At 41.0% G+C, this 20,522-nt stretch overlaps 1 protein-coding gene across 3 annotated transcripts in view; it reads left to right on the forward strand.

Annotated features, from left to right (window-relative positions):
* The first annotated feature begins 3,190 nt into the window (after positions 1-3,190).
* Positions 3,191-20,522, forward strand: part of INTS6 (integrator complex subunit 6) — a 43,578-nt gene continuing 26,246 nt past the window's right edge. For all 3 annotated transcript variants that reach the window (XM_082779615.1, XM_082779616.1, XM_082779617.1), the window contains exons 1-3: positions 3,191-3,726; positions 4,007-4,084; positions 4,771-4,920. In XM_082779615.1, the coding sequence (XP_082635741.1) occupies positions 3,616-3,726; positions 4,007-4,084; positions 4,771-4,920 (339 nt within the window). In that variant the 5' untranslated portion in view covers positions 3,191-3,615. The remainder of the gene's footprint in view (positions 3,727-4,006; positions 4,085-4,770; positions 4,921-20,522) is intronic.

The raw sequence follows: 20,522 nt of genomic DNA on the forward strand, positions 1-20,522 counted from the left end.
AGCACTAATATCACTGGGTTTTGTTCCTTCATAGCAAATCCCTTGTACAGATTTATAAATGTGGCTCTGATGGCAGCACTAGCCATTATGACTCTCGCATTAAGAGGCTGATACAGACTTAGGCTTGGGTTGATTATCTTTCTTTGAAAGAATCTTTCTCAATATTAATCAAATTGGCCAGCTCCCAGCAGAAAAGTACTAATGCCTACCACAGACAACACAAAACCAGCCTTGATTCTGCCCTATAGGGGATCTAATATGGATCTAATATAACATGCACAGGAGCAGGGAGAACTGAATGTTCCAAATGGCTTCAAAGATAATAGCAAAAAGAGAGTACGTACAGAATTCATAAAGTGTTTTTGCTTGTATAAATCCCAATGGAGCTGCATATAAGTTTTGTCGGTGGGATTCCTTTATCAGTGACAATCCCTGGACTGAGGGGACTAGGAGCAGGAGAGGCCCAGCTGCTTCGGTCTCACCTTCCCCTCATGTTGGTGAGAAAAACACGGTGTGCCTACTGCATCCACTTTTCAAGGTGACTCCAGAATTCAAGCTGGTTTATGACCGAGTCTACCACGAAGAGTTAATGCCTTCCTCCCTCTCTTCCCGCCCCCCCTACTGGCAACAAACCGAAAAATTAAAAATTCCAAATGACCTTCCAGGATTTACGTGAAGTCTCCATGCATGTCCCAGGCTGCCTTTCACAACATTTTCCTAGTAAGGCGAGTGCTCTAAAATGCCTTTTTTTTTTTTTTTTTTTTTTTCCCCCTGCACTTTGGAGAAGGCTACTTTCCAGAAGTTTCTGAGTTTTAGAATGCTCTCCAAGAGGATGGATGCTTGACACATAAAAGAGGTGCTCTTTTATTAGGCCAGTCAATGAAACATCAATGATATTACACATAGGAGAGAAGATGGCATGTTTGAGGAACGTGCCTGTCTAAGAGATTTAAAAGGAAGCCAATTAAGAGGCCAACAGCATACACTCACTCAACACTACTCCCCAAAGGAGTTACAAATCCCAAGGCATGACTTGTTAAAGTAGCACCACGGCCTTTACTTAACAACTCGAATCCCACCACCTTAGGGAGATAATTACTAGTCTAGCAGTAGGCAACCTTGCTGACCTCCTCAGGAGCCGCACACCTGACAGGGAGCCAGAAGATGCGTGCAACTTTCTGTGGAGAGCCAAGGGGACAAAAGGCATCCCAAACCACAGATGTAGACAGCAAGAGACTGTGTTGTACCAAGGCTCTCCAACAGACCAAATATTTTATTGTACAATGGGGGCTGGCATGCAGCTGGATTCCAGGGCAATCCAGCAACATGGCCTCAGCAGCACCTGCTGGTTTGCTTCCTCTAGCAGCAGGGGCTCAGATTAAGCAGTAGACCCTGGACCAGCACAGCCTTGCTGTCAGTCACAAGACACAGCCCCACCACTGGAGCTCTGAAATTGAATGGCTGGAAAGATGCAAGCGGCTTCAGACTCACACCAGCTCGGCTGGGCTTATCACTGCCCGCAGGATCCACGCTGAGTACTCACAGCAGAGGACGTTGCTTCTGAAGAAATACAGTTGTCATAATTTGCCTGTACCCACTCCAAAAATCAAGTTTCATTCCCAACTCCCAAAGTCCTACAGGACTCCGAGGGGTGACCTGGGATAAAAGGAAGCACCCCTGGGGTTGCTCCAGCGCCTCAGAATGGATGGCACAGGCTGCAGATACCAATGCGCAAGCCAAAATATCAAAATACCATGCTCACAGGCCTAAGAATGCCTAAAAACTGCAATGGAAATACAATTCCACCCCTCTCTCTCCAGCCTTCCTAGAAACTAAATGCTAATCTTTCATTAGTCTTAAAGAAAAGAAAAAAAAAAAAAAAAAAGCCAGAAACAGCTCTTGCCTAACAAGACAGAAACGTTGCCTGGAAGAACAAAATGAATCAAACCAGGCCACTGCCAATTTTATCTTGAGAGAGGGAGCACAGTGGCTTCGTACCTTCGAGAGCAGCGGCTGTGGGAGCACATCAGCCGGATCGGGAGAAAAACATCAGGCAGAGAGGATGCGGAGCAACCCCCTGAACAGATTATGCTAAAAAATGGCTCTGGAGTTAGTGCTTGAAGGCTAGCGGAGCAGAAACGGCAGAGACTCAATTGTTGGGGGAAAACAAGCAAACAAAAACCGAGGACAGATCTTCATCGCTAATTGGCTGGAAACGCTCCACGATTGTATGATTTATAGGAAGTAAACTCAAAAGAGTGCCTGAGCACGGATCAAAGGCACATTAACGTTCATCTCCGCCTGCACGTAGGGGAAAAGGTCACAGCGAGGGCCGGCCAATTTTTTTACATTTTTATTTATTTATTTATTTATTTTTACACAGAAGATCAGACCGAGTCTGTCGGAATTCCCTGCCACACGCCGAACCCCGCTGGACACGTCGGGCTGCCAGAGGCTGAACTTTTCCCTGATAAACGAGCCCCCTTTCAGCCAGGCCGGCGGATTTCAGCCCGACTTTGGGTTTTCCCCTTCGGCCTCCTGTCCCGAGGGGTAATTTGGGGATCGGAGCGCCTCAGGGGGCCTCTCCTCCCCCCCGGCAAAGCCGGCATCAAGACGGGTGAAGCGCTGCCTCAGGGGGCGCCTCGCAGCCCCTCAGCGGGAGCAGGGCTCCCCCCCTCAGCCTCCTTTCCCTCAGCCTCAAGGAGATCATCTCCCCTCACCCCGCGGCTCCGCCGCCCGTTCCCGGCGGGGCCGAGCCGCCTCCCTCCCCTCAGCCCCGCAGCAGCCCCCCCGCCGCCATTTTCTGACGAGCGGCACCCCCCGCCCCGCGCTCCCCCCACCCCCCCCCCCGCCATTTTCTGCCGAGCGGCGCCCCCCTGCCCGCACCCGGCGCCCCCCCCCCACACACACACTGCGCATGCGCGGCGCCGCCGCTCGGGCCCGCTCCCCCCCGTATCCCCTTCGCCCCGCCCCCTATTTGAATATGCTAACGAGGCACCGCCCGGCGGCCCAATGGCGGGGCGGGGAGGCCGTCACGTGGGGGCGTGTCCGCGTGCCCTGGGGGCGTGGCCAGCCCAGCCCAGGCGGCTTTAAAAGCCGGCGGCGAGCGCGGCAGCGCCTCAGTCAGAGGCGGAGGGGGGCGGGCGGCGGCGGTGCTGCGGCTGCTCCGCCCGAAACTTCGGAAAGGGGGGGGGGCGGCAGCAACAGCAGCAACAGGGGGAGGGGAAGAGAGGAGAGGAGAGGAGGAGGAAGGAGAAGCAGGAGGAGGTGGTGGTGGTGGTGGTGGTCGGGGCGGCGGCGGGGGGGAAGGTCAGCAGCGGCGCAGCCCTCCCCGCCGCTCCCTCATGAGCCAGCCCGTGCTGGGCTGAGCAGGCCCCGCACACAAAGGAGGGCAGGGCAGGCAGCGCTGCCCCCCCCCCACCCCCCCTCCACCTCCCCACCACCTTCCCTTCCCCTCGCCCTGAGGGCAGGGGCGGCGGGGAGGCGCCCTTCCCCGTGCACAGCACTCACGGCCACTCATTCCCCCCTCCTCTTCCTCCTCTTCCTCCCCCTTTGGTCCTCCCCCCCCCCAGCCCCGGTCCATGTAGCCGCCCCGGCCGCCGGCCCCTCCGCACTATGCCCATCTTACTCTTCCTGATAGACACGTCCGCCTCCATGAACCAGCGCACCCACCTGGGCACCACCTATCTGGACATAGCCAAAGGCGCTGTAGAGACTTTCATGAAGGTACCGGCTGCAAGGAGGCGAGGAGAGAGAGAGAGGAGGGGAGAGAAACGAATTTGGGATGGGGGGGGAGAGGGGAAAAAAGGGGAAGGGGGGGGCTGCGGGGGGCGAGGGTGGCGGTGTGCGGGCACCCGGGGAGGGAGGGGAGGGGGAGGAGGGAGGGCTGGGGCTTGGGGGGGGGCTCCTGCACCCCCGCCTTCCTCCTCCTCCTCCTCTTCCTCCCGCCTCACCCTCTGCTTTGTGTCCCCCCCCCCTCCTCTCCCCACCACCATTTACACCGCAGCTCCGAGCCCGGGACCCGGCCAGCAGGGGAGACAGGTACATGCTGGTCACTTTCGAGGAGCCTCCCTACGCTATCAAGGTAAACCCCCCCCCTCCCCATTCCTCCCCTGCTAATCCTTCCCTTCCCTTTTCCCTTCCCTCCCCAGCCTCCTTCCTGCCCCCTCGGCCGGGCCGGGCAGCTCAGCGCACGCCCGGGCTCTGGCAGCGGCAGCGCTGACATCAACATGGCCGACATTTTATTATTTTTTTTCTTTTTTCCCCCCCCACCCCTCCTCTGTCCCTCCCCTGTGTGGTTTGTGAGCAGCAATGAACTGTGGGGGATATTTAATTCGAGTTGGGAGAAGTGACAGCAACTCCGAGGAGAGTTTGTATGGCTGGGGGGGGGGGGGAAGGTTCCCTCTGTCCTGCCCTTTTCGGGGGGGAAACAAGGCGAGGGGGTGGTGGGGCCGCATGACACAGGGCTGTGAACCTGCTGGAGATCGCTTCAAGGCTGGGCAGAGGAGTTCAGATAGCTGCGAGGGCTATTCACGGGTGGCTTCACAGAAATTCGCCCTTTGGATCATCAGATAGATCCAGCTTGTGAGGATTTTAAACTATTTTGAGGCTTTCCATAATGGCATTAAATGCTCATAACTTCCAAGGTATTTTGCCTTTCTGCTGAGCTGCATGCGCCGACAAAGTGTCTTGCTTAGTTGCTGAACAGAAAACCCTGATTCCTTACAAAGCTTCTGTCTGAAGAATGCCTTCTCACGTTTCTCTTTTCAGGCTGGCTGGAAGGAAAACCATGCAACGTTTATGAATGAACTGAAAAACCTTCAAGCTGAAGGACTTACGACTCTTGGCCAGTCCCTAAGGACAGCTTTTGATTTATTAAACTTAAATAGATTAGTAACTGGCATAGACAACTATGGGCAGGTAGGTTGACTGTTAATAGGTGGAAAAAAAACAAAACACAAACTTCTCAGGGACAGCTATTAACTAAATGTCCAAAGAGGCGTCTTCGTGAAATACGTGATGTGGGGGCTTCTTCAAAAGTAAGCAGAGATCAGATAGTTTGAAGAAGTGTAGTTGATGTTGATAGTTTTGTACCTGACTGTTTATTTCCCCCCCATAATTACTCAGTTCTTAAACGGTGATGTAGCCTCCAAGTTGATCTTCTCAGTTAAACTTTGTAATTTTTTTTCCAGCAAGTCTTATGTTTCAGAACCTTAACTGATGAGCCTGACGGGGGTCATGAAAACTTGGCTTTATGTATACAGTGCTGTATGATCACATAAGTACGGTTTGGGAGATGAGCTGATTTTTGAGCAGCACTGCATATTCCAAAAGTATTGAGTGGAACACACCTTTTTAAAAACATTTTCTAACGAGATTACTACAACTTTTCTCTGAATACCTGTATTTTCATAGACCTGCATGCTGTATCAAGCCTCGAGGAGCTGTGCTTTCCTAATGTCTGTGTTGCAGCTGTCCCTTTAAAGCAGGACTTCTTTTGGGGTGGGCCTGAATTCTCTTGCTCAGTAGTGAGTTCCTATAAGCCAGTGACTCTAGCCTAAATATGTGCTTTAGGAAGAGTATCCAGTACTTTCTGGCACTGGATCAAACCCTGGATTTGTTTTTTATAAAGCGCGTTATTAGTATTGGGCAAAGTATATCATGTATTTTTCACATGGGACATGCTAACTTGAATCTCCCCTTTTCATTTGTTTTTTTTTTTTTTTTTTTTTCCATGTAATGTATCATCTGCTATCTGAGGATTAGTTACTGCTCTTGGTATTTAACATGGGAATGTGGCTGTGAAAATAAGCCCCCTCTCTCCCCCTCCCCTTTCCAGTCTGAGCAGAGTTTGTGATAACATGCCATGTTTGTTTGGGAAGGAAATTTCTCTCTCGTGTTGCGTTGTATGGCTTTGCCACTAGGTGATCAAGTGAGTCTAAACATTTTTAAAATGCCAGTTTGGTGATGAAACTTTAAAAAAAAAAAAAAAAAAAGTGCTAGTTCCACACATGGCTATTTTTTTTGTCTATTACCATCTGCTGTCCTCTTGTACATCTGTGTGCTAACCTTTCCCATTTTATGACATTTTTCTTTAGTTACGTGAGCTATGTGAAGCTTTTTAGAACATTTGCCATTGTAGGCATGTACATGGAATACTTGCTCTTTACCATTGCTCTTGCTAGTGATAATACAGTGTTTAAACCCAAGTATTTAAGCTTTCTCTGAGCGAAGTTGTGCTCAACAGCCCTGTCAAGTAGGCAAGCTGACTTGTCACTCTCTTGACTAGTTAGTTTTCATTATTGTGGGCTGTTGCTGTTTTGTCTGTTGAGCAATTCTTGTCCGGTGTGTTTTGGTTACAAATCTCTCTAAGATTGAACCCACCATGATTATGCGTGCTGTTTGTTCTGTCCACATGTTGAACAGACTGCTGGAGAGGTGTTCAAATGCTTGGTCAAGTGACTGAACAGAACTTCTGCCTTCTTTTAGCATCTGCAAAAGTAGATGGATGGATTGCAAGTGCCAAATCATCTGCTGCTGAAGTCTCTGGTTCCCATTCTGGCTCTACTGATCAAAGTAGCAGATTATTCATAAATAAAATTAAATTCTGAAGCACTTAACTGGTCCATCAGCACTCACAGGATGATATCCAAGGCAGTTAAGATGCCTCAGATTCACATTGGCCTTTGAACAATGTCATATCTGTCAAACTTCCTATCGTTGAAGTCTACTACCTAAAATTAGCTTAAGATAAATCTGATCTTAAACATACACAGTATGAGAAACTTACAAATTCAGGGTAATAGAAATGATCGGAATGCTCAGTTACATTTGAAAATATTTCACTCAGATTCACTTCTTAAGCAGTTTAAAATATTAAGTCCACAGAACAACTGAGTAGTTTACTTCAATATAGCAGATGTTTGAAGAGTGATTATCTCAGAGTGGGAGGAGCAGATAATTTTAGAAAATGCGACAGATTATTTTAGGTGTGGTATTGCATGAAGTAATAAATCTAAACATTTATTAAGCTTTTCCCTGAAAAAATGATCTGGCTTAATATCTTTTTTACTAACATGCTTGGCTTTTGGTTGCATTGACAAGCTTCTAAGGTATTTGCTAAGATCCATTTGTTTCACATGTGGATTGTAAAACATATGTAAAAATGACAAGACATGATGCAGACTCAGTGGGATTGCCTGGTTATGTCATTCAACAGCACGATGTCTTGTCCCCCTGCTAACTTTGAACTGTTTGTTTAAATGACAGTGTGACTCACTATACTTGATTTCTTTCAAAGTAGACCAGAGTTTTCCATCAGCTCAGCTCCTGAACAAGAGTGGTGGCTGAACGGTAATTCTGAAATTGAGGAAAATCTCCTGCTTCATATGTTCTTGCAACATTGATGTTCATATTTTTAATATGACTATTTACTGCTATTACTTTTTCAGTAAATACATACAGAGTTGATAATGATTGAGTGGACAACTACATCATCAGCTGATTAGAGTGTTTCACATTCAGGTCTTAAAGGGGCACCGTCAACGTGTTTAGATTATCAAGAACCTGGAAGATTTTTTCCGAAGGTGTTTCTGATATTAGTGCTATATTATTTCTCTCTAAACCCTTTGTCTTACCTAGGATTTTTTTTTTTTAGATCTACATTTTTGATGGTTTTTGTCAACAGCACAAGAAATGTGCAAGGAGGCAGTAAACCGGACAAAAGGAAAATAATGTGACATTCTTAGAGGTCAGCTTATTAGGATTTTAGAAAGCTTATATATTTTAAGGTGACTATTTCATTTTTTTGCGGCTCTTTCAGATGGGTAAATTCTGTATTATTCTTGAGTCTGCATACTGTGCTTTGTGCTGATTACGATAGCAGAAGAATGAACTTTCAAATAAGGTGTCAGCTTTTTGTTTGCTAAAAATAGTGGTCCTCTTCACCTTCTGCATTTTTTTACAGAAAACTTTGGAAGAAAACACAGGATTTGGATGTGTTCAGGAAGAATGCAATTTAAGCATGCTAAGTTCAGTAAACTCACAGTCATCACATAAAACACTTTATAGGCTCAGTTTGCACTTAGCTAATTGACTTTGCCATATTTTCCCCAGTTCAGCTTCCCCATTATTTCAGGCAGTCTGAAATACCAAACCTATAACTAGCAGGTTTTCCTTCCTCTTGGAATACACTCTTACATCTCACAGATATGGCTTGCTCAGCAGCATGCATGCAGTCACAATTCAACTGAGTGTTTTTGAGTAAGGCAAATGGATGCAGGTTGTTAGAGTTAATGGAAGGGTTAAATACTAATAGATGTTTCTGGAATGATTCTTTCTGTGTAAACAGAAAACATGAAGGTGGCTATTATGTAACACAGTAAAATGTAACCAAGTGGCTGAGTGGAACTAAGTATCTACTTCAGTAACTTGCAATCTGTAGCAAAGTTTCTAAGTATGAGCTGTAAACTCAGGTAGGTAAAAATGTATCAGTGGAGTTTTGAAACTTACATGCAAAGCACCATTGCAGCACTACCATAATGAATCTGATGGATGTCTGAAACTTCTAAAACATACCTGAAACCCCTCGTGTTTCACCTTTCCTATTATTTGTATAATGAGGGTCTCTTACTAGATTTTTGTGCGCAGAAGATAAAATAAGAACCTACTGGTACTTATTAGAATGGATTTTGGTGTTGGTGTATCAAGCTATTCTTCAGGTTTTTCTCAGGATGAAACTTTATTTTAATATTGCCAGTAGAAACAACTCTTTTCAGTAGCAGAAGCTTTTTGTGAGCTTTTTATCTAAATAGAGTATCTTGGACATATTCTTCAGCATCGTAAGTATCAGTATGGTAAAACCTGCCTAGAGGTGAGTTGGTCTTGTTAAACAAATATAACTAAATATATTAAATGTATATTAAACAATTGTTAGCACATGCTAACATAATTGTTTTGAAACCAAGAGGCCAACTATGATGCTTCTGTAATCCAAGGGGACTTGAGATAGGTATTTTTCATTTGCAGTGTTGGGAAAGGTACACTCTGTATTTAAAGTAGTAGCAGAAGTACTTTTTTGATGGCTTACCAAGCTGTGCCCAGTCTTGGTGAGAGCCTTTTTTTTGGCAGCGTATTTCACGTATGTGGAAAAGTGAAACGAATCTTGAAGCAAACTAAAATCCAAATGGAAACCAATTGATTATGGATATTTTGAGACTTCAAAAACATGCGGAAGGCTAGAAAGACCTATTTCTGACCTGGAAGTTGAAAGGTGTCCTGCATTGGATGACTTTTTTTAATATTGCTTTGGTTTCTGAAGGCTTCAGTCACATCATATATGAGCATCAAACAATCTAATCTTAGGCTAACTGCTACTTTATAGTTCTCTGAATATATGATTAGACTAATGTGTAGCTACAGTATTGCCGAGGTGTTCACACAGTAAAGCTTAGCGTTGGTCTCTAGAGATCAGCGTGTTTTGCCATAATAGCTTAAATATTCTAATATTCCAAACACATGTAGATAGCATGCTTAGGAGATCAATTCTAATTGTGCTTTTAGGCACACTTCAGTTTTAGGTTTATGTCATGAATTGCAGACTAACTCCTTGCTCATGTGCATATCTACATCTAAGATACACTGAGCTTTAAAAAACAAAACACCCATATAAAATATTGTCCCCAATATTTGTATATGTTATGCTTTGTGTGACCTGTTATTTTGAGCAGTTTTATATTTGGATTGTTTTTTTGAGGGTTGTTACTGGAATTCCTTACTTTCTAAAGTCAAAATCCTTCAAGCATGACTTTTGTCTTGGCGTTCTGGGGCCATAAACACTGCACTGGAATGGCCTGTGTTGAGTGTGCATCCAAATTTGGAACCAAAGTTTAGATTAGGGTTTCCTGCTTTGTCATGCTGGCATGGTTGCACAAGCAGTTTGCGTTTCATGTTGGTAGAGGCAGAGATTTGCACTCCTAGTGTAGATCTCCAAGTTCTCTGTTTTTCCCCTGCCCCAGCAAAACTAAATGGGAAAACTTCGGTCAACAGAGAACAACATAGCAAGCTGAAGCATGGCAATAGCAGAAATATGTAAGAAAGGATTATTTGTAGTTGCCTATTTTCTGTAGATTAGAAATGGTATTAATGTAAATTTACATGCCTGTTATGTCCAAGGTCTATATGTGAAATGCTGATGAAAGTCAATCCTGATGTAATACATGATGAAATTAAGAATACTGCTTCCTAATTTATACAGTTTATACTGTAACTTACAAACCTGCCATTTTGTTCACTGTTGAAATGTTTTAATTTTTAGGTAGCTTTGTTTCAGGGTGTCCTTTAACGAGAGCTACACCGTCCTTTTTCCCCACATTTTCCACATGAGGTGGAACTGCGTTGCTTTCAGCTGTCCCGTACTAACCAAGTTCATGGAGTCTCAAGAGTAATAATCACATCAAATTTGGATGTTATTAAAATCACTTGTCTAATTCTAATCCATTGCATTTTTAAAGAAGAGACAAAAAGTTAAAACAAGCTTACACAAAACACTGTATTTTTTCTTGGCCAAAATGATCTCATCCATCTGTTTTGTTAGCAGAAAGAAGTGAGATACATCCCCATGTTCCGAATATTAAGTATACTTTGGCCACTTTGGTTCTTTAAGTGCTTTATTTTCAATAAATCAGTTCTGGAAGGGCCACTGCCATAACATGTCTGCAGTGACTTTGACTTTTAGGGATCAGGTGGGGGCAGGCTGCCAATGCTTAAGCAGCTGATATAGCTTTCTGTCTCAGGCTGATACTTGGCCTCACTAAAAAGTCAGCAGAGAAAGTCCGAGGACAGTTTGGAGTTGCAAAATTGTATCTCTTGCCTTTATGCCTTGAGCAGTGTAACTGCCTCTGTTAGTCATAGACTCCTTGAATATGTATGTTAGCTTTCTTATTTAGGTGTTTAAAGGTATGTGTCCCATAGCTGAAGTATTCTCTGAAGTATTTGCACTTGGCAAATGGCAGCTAGTTGTCAGGGATGTGAAGCAAATACATATAGATACAGAGCCTGGAGTGTTTTGTTTTTTTTTTTGTGAAGCACAAGTATTTTTATTTTCCCTGGTGTCTCGTTATATTTATTCTCTTTAATTTTTTCCTCCTTTCCTTACTGAATAGTTATGCTCAGTCTTGGAGTTTTGTGGTAGACAGTCTGTACCTCTGAAGCTTGAAGGGAAGAACTGTGACTTGTTATGCATCTGACTTTACTTGACTGAGGCTCAGTTGAAACTGGTTGTGTTGCTTGAGAGTCCTGCTTGCTGTTGCTTTTCTTTTTAGAGTGTATTTTGTGCCTGTAACAACACAGTGAGTCCTTTAGTTCATAGAGTATGTCTGTATATGCAGCTACCACTTGAACACATTCATATTTGCACTTCATGTGTTTTTTAGCATCATACTGTGTGGCCCTTTATTCAAGTTGTTTTCATCTGCTTATGCAACAGATTGGAATTTCATATGATTTGTGAGCATTAGCATCTGGCTAATAGAGATCTCCACGGAGTGTGCGCTTTGCATTGTGTGACTGTGGTGCTAAGTTTAATTGTCCAAGTGTGTGCCAGGCTCATTTCAACAAAAACTACTTCAGACAGGAGATGGTGATTGTGTATATTTAGGGTAAATCTTACATATTAGAAGATCCTTGCTTGTTTTTCTTAAATGGGACTAGTCAATGATACAAACATACAAGATGTAGGATATTTCTGATAATCCTATAATATGTTGTTGTGCTTTATTGCTTGTATACTTGATCTTAAAGTTAACATGGAAGCAATGTGTTCAATCATTCTGTTACTGTAAAGTTGACCCCCTAATGGACTAGATTTCTCAAAAATGTATAGGCCACTTCAATCCTACAATAATGAGAACTCAAATATCTGTTATTTAAGTACCTGTTTTCATTCTAGAGATAGTGTCTGTGCCTCAGTTAATTGATTTGCCCTAGCTTACATAAACCTACAGTCTACTATAGATAAAAGCCTACATTTTTCCAGTGGGGAAACTGGGTTAGTGTCTCTAGCTGACTAGAAATAGGTAAGAAGTTGCTGTCTGCAAGGCATTATATTAACTTTAGTTGGGGAAACATGAGTGAGCATGACTGGGAAACTGAACAGATAAGGCTTCTGGTTGTATGGAGAGGACAGGAGGTTTTACCAAAATCTGATTCTACTCTAGTTGCTCTGAAATGTGGATCTTGCAGCACTGCAGTGGTAGGTAATGAGAATAATAGATAAGGAATTATGCTAGACATAACACGGCTTTAATGGCAGAGGCCTTTGGTAAGACTGATCTAGCAGAAACTGGTGCATTTTAGTTCTCTAATATGTGGTTCTGAAAGTAATTCAAGGATGTACGTACTGAAAATCATGTTTAATGTCCTGTTGTTAACTGGGCCAGGAAACTTACCGGAATAATCATATTTGATGGCTGTCTGGTGTAGCCAACCCTATTTCCTTAAACGTGTGCATTTTTCAGTCTATAGGCAATTGCTACTGCTTGTGGAGAGCTGAGTGTTAATCTAATATAACCCATTAACAGTGCTTGAGGATAAATGACTTGAATACGATGTGCATTTTGCCAATGTCAAGCCAAAAAACTACATTGAACAAATCTAGAATATTTGTCATTAGAATCAACGTAAGGTGACATTCTTGCTTCTGTTGAAGAAGCCACTTGCTCTGTGTGTGTTTATCTCTTTTCCTTCACCAAATGCCCTACCTCACGCCTGGGGCTTGGGATCCCAGAATACCAGCTTAATTGCATGCATTACTGTAGGACTGCTGAAGTGACATCCATCCTAGCTCTCTGCTCTCCTCCACTCCTGAGCTTATTGCCTCTCACAAGGTCGTAGTTATACCAAACCTGAAGCAAGCTGTGACTGCGACTTCATGTAGTAAATTAAACCAATGATTGATTCAGGTGCCTTAATAAGCTGGACTGCGAACTGAAGTGGTTCAGAATCAATTTTTTAACAGCTAGGTTGCTCCTGCTGAAGTGGTGATAAACTCCGCGAGAGAATCATTGGGAAGCGTTGGGGCAGCAATCATTCAGCAGAATCATCCTATATGCATGAGTCAATAAGCTACCTTCAGTCAGTTTGTCAGTACCCTGTGCTGATAACCTCCCGAAGGGTAGAGAATTTTGTATACATCCCTCTCTTTGGCTTTTCCACTTGGGTTATTTGATGTTTCCCTACTCGGTATGCTGGCAATTCTGAAATTCATTACCCTTCTCCAGTATATGAAGAGCAGAGGCCTGGCCTAGCGCTCTCAATTCCACAGACTGAGCCAGGACTAGCTATGTAAAATCACTGATGTGAAGCAGAAAAGCTGCAGTAATTAGGGACTCGGTCCAAAGCATGACAAGGTCAATTATTTTTGGAATAAAACATTCAGAAATATTTTTAGAAAATATGAAAAAAATCATCTTCAAACCCAGATTCTTTGGGGCTGGCTCTGAAGATGTAGTTGTGCTTGGTATGAATAGTTATTCTAGCTGTTTTTTTAAAAGGGTGTAAAAGCTCAAATGTAATGTATTTTTTTAGCAGCTTGTATTTACTGTATTCTGCCAAATAACTCTGGAAACCACCAGGATTTGTTGGCTGATTTATCCAATTTAAGTGATTCCAGTAGTGATTCATTTGCTAATCTGTAACTAACTGATAAGGTGCATCTTTTTTTAAACAACTGTTTCCATTACCTTAAAATTAAGGTACAAGATGCAATCACAGTTGTTTTGCAGCTTATATATTCCAATTAATTTAATACAAAGAAATGTTAATATTTCTGTTCTTGTGATTTTTTATAAACTTCAGTGCTTACATGTTGAAAATATTTGTAGCTTTTCTTCTTGTTCTTCATTTCATTGCTGCTTCTCCATGTTCAGTTCCTTACTGGAGTTCATGTGTTGGGTCACAAAGAACATGGTGTTGTTTCAATTTATTTGAGAATGTCACACAGGTATGTCATAAATTGTGAGGTTTAAGGAGTGAATTGTTTTTGAAACTTATCAAGGACCTAATCTAAATTGGAGCACTTAGAAGTTAATCAAGAAGTTATCACTTACAAAATGTATTATTTAGAACTCAATTAAATTTGTTCTTAGGCGAAAGGAACAGGACAAAGCTTTATAATGGAGTGTTTTAGAAGCTGATTTAGGAATGTTTGCATTTGAGTGATTTAGGAACTTCAGAACACCAGTGAATCCTGGGATTTGAAGTCTGTCGTAGTACATCCTACTGTGTATTCATCATTTCTGTATTATTCAGTATGAACATGGTCTCTAAAATGCTTCCTTCTGTTTTCACATGTGCACTATTCAATGGAGAGATTTTGTATTACAGAATGATCACCTTTAGTTCTGAGTTTCCATTTTAGGCTGCTTTGTATGGCTTTTTTTTGGTGCTTCTTGCTGTTTGTCTTGGTTTTGTTCTTAGGACAAATGTTTTCGTTAGCATTCTAAGATGACTGAAGCTGCACAACTAAGTCTTTAATACATTACAGTCTTCAGTACATTCAGTACCAGATTTCAAACCCAGAATTTGTAAAGTTAATAGCATCTACAAAAACGATGCTCATCACAGAGCTTTCGTTGCACATTTTGAGATGGATCTGCAATGAATTTATTGGCTAACTCACAAGTTCAGGTAATGCAAGCAGATATGCTTGTTATATAATAATACATATTTAAATACATTTCTGTGACCTTTTTTCAAAGGTTTTGATATCTCTTATGCAATTGGTGTTTTGTCCCTGAAATACTTGTAATTAAGTAATACCTGATTGGGCCTTGGAATTCTTGCTCTAGGGCTTCCTGATTAGCAAGTAAAAGTATATGATAATGTATATTTGGAGCTTCAATAGTTAAAGTAATTTTAAGATCTGTTCAAAAATACACTGGAGAAAGTTATTTTTCATCCCATTTTCTTAAATATGTTACATTTCTTAAGTGGAATTTGCGTAACTGATGTAATGGAGTTGGCAGTTGTTTCAAGAATGCACCTTTTACTTCAGTAGTCTGTAACTGGTGTGCTGTTGAGTGTAATTTCTTTCCTGGCTTTAGGAAAAGTCTGTTACACTTGTTCTCCTTTGATAAACTTTTTTTTTTTTTTTTTGCCAGTTGTTTCATATTAGCACTTTAAACCTGCAACTTATTTGCTCCAGTCACCAGAAATACAAAAAGCCTCAGTTTTACCATAGAGTCAGTGTCCTAACTGTGTGTGCAGAAATCACTTAAGTCTGTTAAGTCTAGCACCAGCAAGAAATGAAGCAAAACACATGTAACTACCTTGTAATCCTTTTCAGACACTTCAAATAAGAAACTGGTTATTGCATGTATTGGGCATCGGATGAGTAACTCTTAAATATTTGTAAGGTAGTTAACTAAAGAAGAATTGCCTTGGAAACAGAAAATTACTTTGTCTATAATAATCTTGCTGTAGCCTATAGGGAAGGATAGCTGTACACAGCTCAATCTGGGTTTTGAATTCCCTTCACCTCATGGAGGAAAGATCCTTTGTGGTGTCCATCCTTATTGCAAAATCATTGGCATCAATACCCCGGCTTTCAGAGTGTGAATGAGTGCAGGACAAAACAAGTCTGCTGGAACAGCATTTTCCCATGCTTTGAGGGAAAAGATGGTGAGTTAATGGAAGTATGAGCTCTCACCTTGATAAATTCTAGGAGAATGTTTCTTAATATGATTCTTAAGGCTTTCTCCAGAAGATATGTTTCTTTGTATCTGTTAGCTTCAGGAAACAAAAGGGGGGGGGGAGGAAGAACACAAAACACCCACAAAAAACTATTAATTTTGTGTGCTGTCCCTTATGTTAGAAATTATGAGCTAAACATAGATCAAGAGACTAGGGTCAAGTGACTGATTGCTTCTTCTCTGTATTTATTCAATTGTTTATTTTTTTTCTGGTATACACAATCATAGCAACAGGTAGGTGCTCTTTTCTATATATTTTGAGACAGTATTCATACAGAACATGCCTCAGGTTATATCACTACTCCTCAATCACCTCCTGAGGATAAATTTTACTAACTTGTGCCCCCTCTGCTGGCTAGCTTTCCAATTGCAAAGTTGAAAAAAGTTTGCCTAGGTACTACTCTCAAGCTACTTTAGTCAAACACTAATTTATAAATCAGTCCCATGGGAGTAAAAGTGTAATGAAAAACCTGTTAATCCCAATCTGTGGGAGTCAGTGGTGATGCTGGGAGTTTTCTTCATAGTGTATTTGTCGTGGACTCAGTCAAGACTCCTTTGGCATTAATCAAACTTGTTTTTTTCCCCACATCCTTCTGTCAAAGACACTTTGGTGTTTTTTAGCTACGGTGTGCGTGAAATCTGTAAGGACTTGTTAAATTGTTTCCTTGACAGAAGAGCTAGATCTGTGTTTCTTGGGACTACCGAGGGCTCTGCATTGAGCTTCTAAAATCTGCTACTGTCATCTGCATTTCTGATTCACTTTCTCCTCCAGATGTGGAGTGCTCTAGTAAGGAGTCTCAAATTACCTTTAAGACATGATTGCTTTATCTATGTTGTTCATTAAACCTGTCTTTAAGGGTGAAGTAGTATTCCCAGCTGTCTGTCAGGAACAGAAGGTAGAGTGTAAATCCTCCCATCTTGGATACTGCGGGGAGAACAAAGATTTGTGTTGTGGTTGAGAGTGGATATCCATACTGCAGATGCTTATTTGGACTATAGAGCTAGAGTAATGGTAAGAATCCTACTTCTGTGCTGCATCCCTTTCCGAAAAATGCTGGGTGCTTTTTCCTGGTGGTAGAGAATTCCTGGAATAGTGTTTCATTAGGTTATTTCTTAAGATCCCAGTCTCTTACTGATCCATTGTTTATCTCTGCTGTTGATCAGACATCAAGGGAAATGTCATAATGGACTTCAAAACACATATCCTGTGTAAAATTCAAACCAGTTCAGCTTTCCTGAAACTTGTAAGGCTTCTGAATGTCATCTTGAAATTCATCTGCTGTATTACAACCTGATGTTGTAATAGTGAAACAGTTGCTACTATTACAAAGCTGCACTGTCTACTGAATGATCAACACTGTCAAGGGAATATAGCAAAATCTTACGGGTAGCAAAACAGATGAGTTAGCAGTTTTTCTCATGTGAAGCCTGGCATGTCAGATTTTAATCCCATGCAGAATTCAAGTGCCTTCAACTCTTCGTTCTTGAGGCTGAAATTACAGAAGTCTAACACTTACCCAACTTTCATGGGATCAGTCTCTATTCTAAGACCTCTGTAACAAATCCAATTTCAAAGCTGGCTTCATCATGCATCCTCAATTTCTTGGATAACACCATGATTCAGTTCAGAGTTGTACTTGTCAGCCTGGCCACAGAGTACTGTAGTCTGTATGTCCATGTACATTAGCTATAGTATGGCTACAGAGATTTGATAAAATCTTCAAGGCAAAGTTTCTGTGAATGCTTGTATTGCTCTGAGTACAGCTCTTAAATGCCTCTGTCTCCTTGACTAATGATGTTCTGCTTTGAGTAATTGAAGAGTGAGGTCTCTAATAAGTGTTAATGTTTTGGACATTTCATAATTTTGCTAGAGCACAACTGATATTGCAAAGATAAGTGAGGAAAAAAAAAAACATGATAGATTTGGATCATATTTTCAGTTTACCATAATTCAGGTTCAGTCTTTTTAGTATTATTAAAGTTGTTACCAGTTTAAAATGTGCAGATCTTCCAATTTTAGTAATAATTCTACCATAACTCTGACTTTTTTAGAGTTCATTTTAAGCAGTCATTTTTGAGCCATGGCTGTTCAGATTCTCATCACCATTTATGAAAATCTTGACCTTTTAAATTCTGAAAAAAATGGACTGAATTGAAAAGTGCACTCTTGTATTTCCTGGTCAGATGACTAAATTCATTTTACTGACAGTTAGGGCTGGTATTTCTGAAAATAAAAAGGGGTTACTGCAATAATATGTGATAGACGAACAACAGAAGTTTAGTTTTTCTGTTACAGTCTGTGATTTACTAAAATGAATGCATACTTCTCAGAGGCTTGATCATAATCTGAAAATGTGTGAGAAGGGCTTTCCATGAGAACTTTTTTTAGTGATTACTAATATATTCTGTTAGAAGTATTTACTTTAGCTCAGTTTGCATTTATTTTCCACTTGAAGCCTTTGCAATTTACATGTGTTTTTCTTTCTTAGGCACTGTCTTGTACTTTTAATAGTAGCTGCTTGTTGAACATGCTATTTTCAGTACTGACGTGGCTTTTTTGCCATATTTCTACTTCAGCTATTTCTTAAAATTTTCAACACTTCTGACACTGAGATTAATATTTAAATGTATGCATGATAGTTGTCAGTAAATATTGGCTTACTGCATGTGTAATAACGTAAAATACTGTGTTTGCTCATCCAAAAGTCACAGTAGCTCTTGAATTGCTTTGGTTGTGCACTTCGAAGAAAAAGATCCGTGAATGTATTAATCATGTTGGAAGTGGTTGGTGGACTTACCTGTGAAATTGAGGTTTTAGTTCTGATGGTCTTAACCAGACAATTTGATTCAATAACTTTATAACCAAGGCTCTTAATGTCACATCGGCCAGCGTGGGCTGGGCTGTGCCTCTTGCTGTGACTTGGGAGAGGTCAGAAGCTGTGGTGTTCACAGCTTTTTTTGGTTGTTTTGCATGACGTGAGCACAGATTTAGTTCATCTGGACACAGAAGAAATGGCTAATGTAACTGGGGTTGCGTTGTGAGTTGGAACAAATAGTCTCCTAGCTATCAACTGTTCAAAAGTATGCATGTTGCATCACAGAAGTTAGTTTTTTAGGACTTTGAATCTCTTGCTTATCTAATTTTAGCCTAGTAAACCTACAAGATAGCCCTGGTATTTATATTCATTTTTAAATAACTTCCTTCCAAAATGTTTTTTTTTTTTTTTTTTTGTCTCTTTGGTGCATATCTTTTTTAAAAAAATGCAAACTGTAGGTGAATGAGAAAAAAACACCTCTTGTGTCACTTTGCAGTACTTGGGGGTTAAACAGATCACCATTAAAAACATTGGTGCTTGTTTCTCAGTACGTTTTTCACCACTGCTAGGAGCCCTCAGAAAGAAGACTGTATTAAGAGTCTGCAGTCGGTTCACTCAACTTATTTGAACTAAAAAGGATATCAAGTGAATTTACTGATATCATGCAATTAGCTGAAGTCCCTGTGGGAGGTAGTTGCCACTGAATTTTCAGCTGGAAAAATATTTATTTTTTCAAAGGTGCTTCTCTATAAAAATATCTATTTAAAAATACGAATTTAAAATAAAGCTTGAAAATATCTCTCTATTTACTGTAACCTGAGCAGTAAATTGAGACTCAAACTGGCACGGTTTAAACATAGCAATTGAGTTTCTAGATTGTGAAATGTTAATACCCTATAAGTGGTTATAATCAGTCTGAACACAGAGAACCCAAGAACAGGAATATCTGCTTGTATGCTAGTTAGGATAGGTCTATATAATGCTAGCTTAAATAGAGAGTGAGGTTCTTGTTTCCAAAGTTATTGGTACTGAGGCAGAGCTATCTTTACCTTATTTACTTCAAGAACTGACTTTTCCACACTTATCTTTGACTTTCTTGTATAGGAATGCCAGGTGTTTTCAAGAATGCAATATTTCTAAGGTGTAAATTAATAAATTGTATACTTCTCAAGGAAAAGCAATGGAAAGTTATTAGTTTGAAATGAAATTCTAAATTAGTAATTGACAAACTGCTACATCTTACTTAAAAGAAGTTATAAATGTAAGTCTTTAGTAATTTAATTTTGCCAGAATCACTAATACACCTCTGAATTTTAAGAGCTTATAAGAGGGTACTTCTAGGAATGCCTGACAATACTGGTTTTCTGTGCCTTTGTATGGCTGAGGAAGTTTGAAAGAGTCTGTGGTGTTCTTTAAGAATTTTAAGATTTTTTTTTAGTTAAAAATAGTAAACCTCAAAAATTGGCATTTCATCTGAAATTATTCCTTCTTGGTATATTCAAATTACATTTCTGCTCCTCTAGGTGGAATGTAGATACTCATTTCATGCTTCTAAATTGCATGGAACTGTGAGCTTAAGTGCAGCTCAGCGAACTCGTGACTTTAAATAATTAATTGATGAATTGTGTACTCTGACTTGATTTCATACATCCTTTCTAGCAAGGTTAATATTTATAACACTATTGATGAACTCAAGATTACTCAAGTAATTTCCACAAGTGGAGATGAGATTTCAAGGGGAAATGTTTCCTTATTACTTATATACATGAAATATTCTGCAGCAGTGCACTGCAATTATTTCCACAGATAACATGTGGGTTATACATGTGAAAATGGGTTACTTGGTTGTTGGGATTAGAGCTTCACAAATATGTTGTTACTCTGGCCATAAATGAATGTTGCTGTTTTTCTGGCTTAAAAGAAGTCTTGCTTTTGTAAATATGTTGCTTTATTATTT

This window comes from Aythya marila, assembly GCF_965140915.1.
Source record: "Aythya marila genome assembly, chromosome: 1".
Classification (NCBI taxonomy): Eukaryota; Metazoa; Chordata; class Aves; order Anseriformes; family Anatidae; genus Aythya; species Aythya marila.